Here is a 4,456-nt window from a genome sequence, read left to right as displayed (position 1 = left end):
TACTTGGAAGGCTGAGACAGAAGGATCGCCTGAGCCCAGCAGGTCAAGGCTGCGGTGGCTAGGAGCATGCCACTGCACTCTGGCCTGGGTGACAGAATGAGACTTCAATTCAAAAAAAAAAATGAAGGCCGGGTGCGATAGTTCAAGCCTATAATCCCAGCACTTTGGGAGGCCGAGGTGAGAGGATTGCCTGAGTCCATGGGTTCGAGACTAGCCTGGGCAACATGGTGAGACCTTGTCTCTTAAATAAATCAAAAAATTAGCTGGGCATGGTAGCACACCCTTGTAGTTTCAGCTACTTGGAAGGCTGAAGCAGAAGGATCGCCTGAGCCCAGCAGGTCAAGGCTGCGGTGGCTGGTAGCGTGTCACTGCACTCTAGCATGGGCGACAGAGTGAGACTCCCACTCAAAAAAAAAAAAAAATTAAATGATCTTGTAGTATAAAAAGTTGAAAACATTTCTCTACCCTACAGACAATAGTCATTGTACAGTAGATGGGAGTTTCTCATTTCTGGTGACTCTTAAAGTAGGAATGAAACTACCACCTTTTCTGAATCAGTATGATTCTTCAACCTTTGGTTCTAGCTCTAGGCTGTTTTCCAAAAGGAAAAATATTGCTACTGTGTAAAATGAGTGGCTACCCAGGCAACCCCTCAAGTCCCCTCCCACTGTGGGAGCTTTTCTGTCTTCTCAATAAATCCTACTTTCAAAAAAAAAGAGCGGCTACCCAAGAAACACTTCCTGAACTCTTGACTAGGAATAGAAAATAGGATAGCATTTAACAACTTACTGTTGAAGGCCAAGTCATGAGTTGCTGATGTAGACAGATTCCAGCTGTAAAGCTTGGGGTTCTATGTCTAGTGCAGCGTTTCTTAAATCTGGCTGCATATTACAATCTAATGTTGTGTTTTTTTTTTTTTTAAGTTGGAGTCTCACTCTCTCACCCAGGCTAGAGGGCAGTGGCACGCTTCTGGCCACCACGGCCTCGAACTGCTGGGCTCCAGTGATCCTTCCACCTCAGCCTTCCAAGTAGCCGGAACTACAGGCGCGCGCTACCACGCCTGTCTAGTTTTTGATTTATTGTAGAGACGAGGTCTCACCAAGTTCCCAGGAGGGTCTTGAACCCGTGGGTTCAGGCAATCCACTCGCCTCAGCCTCCCAAAGTGCTGGGATTACAGGCTGAACCACCAAGCCCAGCTATGTTGTGCTTTTTGAAAATAATCTGCCAGGCTCAGTGGATCATACCTGTAATCTCAGCACTTTGGGAGGCAGAGGCGAGAAGATTACCTGAGTCTAGGGGTTCAAGACATGCCTAGGCAACTTAGTGAGACTTTGTCTCTACAATAAATCCAAAAATTAGCTGGGCATGGTGGTGCACATCTGTAGTTACAGCTATTTGGAAGGCTGAGGTGGAAGGATCGCCTGAGCCTAGCAGGCCAAGGCTACAGTCGCTGTGAGTCTGCCACTGCACTCCAGCCTAAGCAACAAAGACTCATATTCCAAAAAAAGATATACATGCATACATACATACATATGCAATCCTGCACCCCACTGTATACCTACTGAATGAGATTCTTTTCTTTCTTTTTATTTATTTATTTATTTTTTTGTTTGAGATGGTGTCTCGCTGTGTTGTCCAGGCTGGTCTTGAACTCCTGTCCTCAAGTGATCCTCCCCTCTTGGCCTCCCAGAGTGCTGGGATTACAGGTGTGAGAGCCAACATACCTGGCTTGAATGAGACTCTTTAACTTAGGGACCCACATGCATGTGCTGTTGAAAATCTATCCCAGAGCAGGGAAAGGTGACTTGAAGTGCCTGTTGTTCCAGCTACTTGGGAGACTGAGACAGGAGGATCGCTTGAACCTAGGAGTTTGAACCTGCAGCGAGCTGTGATTGTATCACTGCACTCCAGCCTGGGCAACAGTATGAGACTCTCTTTCTAAAAAATTTTAAAAAGAAAATCTCTCCAAGAGGCTCATTAGGCCCAGCTTACCTTGGCTGTTGCCTGGTAATTGGATGCCACACCAGCATTGGGAAGAGTAAGGCATTCTTAGGTCAAAGAATATCATCCTAGACAGTCTCTTTAAAGTTGTAACTTAAATTTCTGATCAGGGTTGCTGGAGGTGATAAGTGAAGCAAGCCTTGGGGTCATCAAAACTCCCCAGGGCATTTCTCATCCCCTCTTTTCCTTAATTGTCACTGGAATTATGACCTTTCTCTCAGAAACTGGTTTCTATAAACTGATAATATGCTCACAGTTTTCTTGTTCTAAATGATAGTTGTGGAAGAGTAACTATCTCAATTTAATCATCAATTGATTTCCTGCATTTCTGTGTCCTGCACAGATTCTGCAGCTGAGGGGCTGCTCTGAGGCCGATCCCAAACTCATTGTGGCCCATGAGACCATGTGCCATGGCTGCTGCTTCGCCTCACGCCCTCCTCTTCCTCACTGGCTGTGTTTCAGGCATGCCTGTCATCTTCTGGCTCCTTGGATATGCAAGCTCATGCTTCTTGTGCTTCAGATCTTTGGTGGCTCCCTCTAATTCCTTGGGTCTCAGCTCAGAAGTAGCTTCCTCAGAGAGGGGCCCTCATCCGTCTCTGCCGTATTACCTGTTTTATTTTCGTCATAGTATTTATCACTATTCAAGATAATTTTATTTCCCTGTTTGTCTCTTCTGCTGTAATGTGAGCTCTATGAGAGCAGATACCTGTCGTTTTGTTTCCCATTGTACCCTTGTCATCTGAAACAGTGCCTGGCTCGTCACTGGGGCTCACTGCATTAGAAGGATGATGGTTTGAGGTCTGCACCCTCATCTACCCTTCCCACAGAGCAGGGCTGAGCTGAGCTTGTATAGTTATCTCTTGTTACTAGTGGCTTAGAACTGCAGCGGTTTTCTGGAGCACAGCTAAGTACCCTCGAGCCTGAAGGTTTTTCTAAATCTATCATGGTGCAGCGCTCCCACAGGATTTCTTCCTTGCCCACATGTCGTAGGTTAGAATGACAACAGTTATGTAGAAATGTATGTCCATGACACTCAGAGGGTAAATGATCCCTTTGGACTAAAGCTTATTTCATAGTCTTTCAAGTGGTGGGATTTTTGTTTTCTGGACAAGAGCTATCTCTTGAGATCCTAGGCGGTAAAGAACATCTTAGATCTGGAAGAATTTAACAGTTTGTCTTTTCCCCTTGCAATAGAAATACAGTAGACTAGGTATAGACTTGTGACCTGAGCTTCTGACTCCCAGAGATATAAGCGGGGTGTGCCTTGTCAGTATAGCACTGTGTACTTTATAAAGCTCTTTCTAAAAGCTTGAGGACCCTCCACAGGATAGAAAGGTCTTTTAAAGAATCTGAATACAGTAACAGTCTCTCCTCAGAAAAACGTATAAGCACTTTCTTTACGGTTTTGCATATAATTTTGAGAGGTGCAAAGACTTGCTGAATACCCTTCATGGACCCTCGTGTTCTGTTGGGGGTTTTAAGTTGGTTTGTTCATTCATCACAGTTGGGTCATAGCTCTTCCATGGCTGTTTCTTTCTGACTTGCTCTCCTGTCTTCTGTGCCCTCTCTTGTTTTTATAATAACCTGCTGGACCCTCTCAGGCCCAGAAGAGGCGATATTCTCCAGGAGTCCAGGTACTCAATTCTCAACCCACCGTGGCCATTCCTCATTCCCATGTGTCTGTCCAACATCTGTTGCTGTTTCAAGTCCATGTGGTTGTTGTCTCAGGAGTTCCCAGTCTCTGATCTCGACTGCATCTCCACACCTTGCATGTTGACTGTCTGGGAAAATGGGGAGTTCATAAAGGAGTGACATTCCTCGTGTTACCCTTTCCTTTCGTCACCCTGCCTCTCTGCACTGCCTTGGCAGCTGGGCTTGCTCTGGGATGGTTAGGTCATGGTTTCTAAGGAAGAATTTGCTCCTATACTGTATTAGAGAGGGCCTCTGAAGCTGATGGAAAAATGAGTGGGTTATGGTGAAACTCCGTTTTGTCCCTATGTAGGATTCTTAGTATTATTGGGAGAAGTTATATGTGGAGGAGGCTAAGTGGGATGGAAAGTATTTGGACTAAGAACAGTCATTGTGGCTGGATAAGCCTGTCCCGCAGCCCCGTTTGGGGAGTGTTCTTTCTGAATCAAAATTCATTTAGCCTCATGTGCTTATAGAATTTTAGAATTCAAAGGAACTTTCTTGAACAGAAAGATTCTCCTGCTCAAATAGGTATTTTCATAATCCCTGCTGCACACACAACACTTACCCTTGGGGAGAAGTGATGGGACTAGTGTTTAAAGACACACAAAAGGATCACTGGGCTTAGGCTCAGTGGCTCACACCTATAATCCTAGCACTTTGCTTTTGTTTTTGTTTTTTTTTGAGTTGGAGTCTCACTCTGTCACCCAGGCTGGAGGGCAGTGGCATGCTTCCGGCCACCGCAGCCTCGGCCTGCTGGGCTCCG

The 4,456-nt window shown here is 45.6% G+C and overlaps 1 protein-coding gene across 10 annotated transcripts in view; it reads left to right on the top strand.

The window, feature by feature from the left end:
* LMAN2L (lectin, mannose binding 2 like) overlaps positions 1-4,456 on the top strand; it is a 34,053-nt gene that overhangs the window by 22,782 nt on the left and 6,815 nt on the right. For 5 of the 10 annotated variants that reach the window (XM_021709818.1, XM_021709819.1, XM_021709817.1 and 2 more), the window contains one exon: positions 3,603-3,635. The exons of the other annotated variants lie outside the window; for them this stretch is intronic. In XM_021709818.1, coding sequence (XP_021565493.1) covers positions 3,603-3,635 — 33 coding nt within the window. The remainder of the gene's footprint in view (positions 1-3,602; positions 3,636-4,456) is intronic. 10 annotated transcript variants of the gene reach the window in all.

The sequence above is a fragment of the Carlito syrichta genome, unplaced genomic scaffold, assembly GCF_000164805.1.
Source record: "Carlito syrichta isolate Samal-C Ts95f unplaced genomic scaffold, Tarsius_syrichta-2.0.1 Scaffold287364, whole genome shotgun sequence".
NCBI classification, from domain to species: Eukaryota; Metazoa; Chordata; class Mammalia; order Primates; family Tarsiidae; genus Carlito; species Carlito syrichta.
This window is presented reverse-complemented; position numbering and strand designations above follow the sequence as displayed.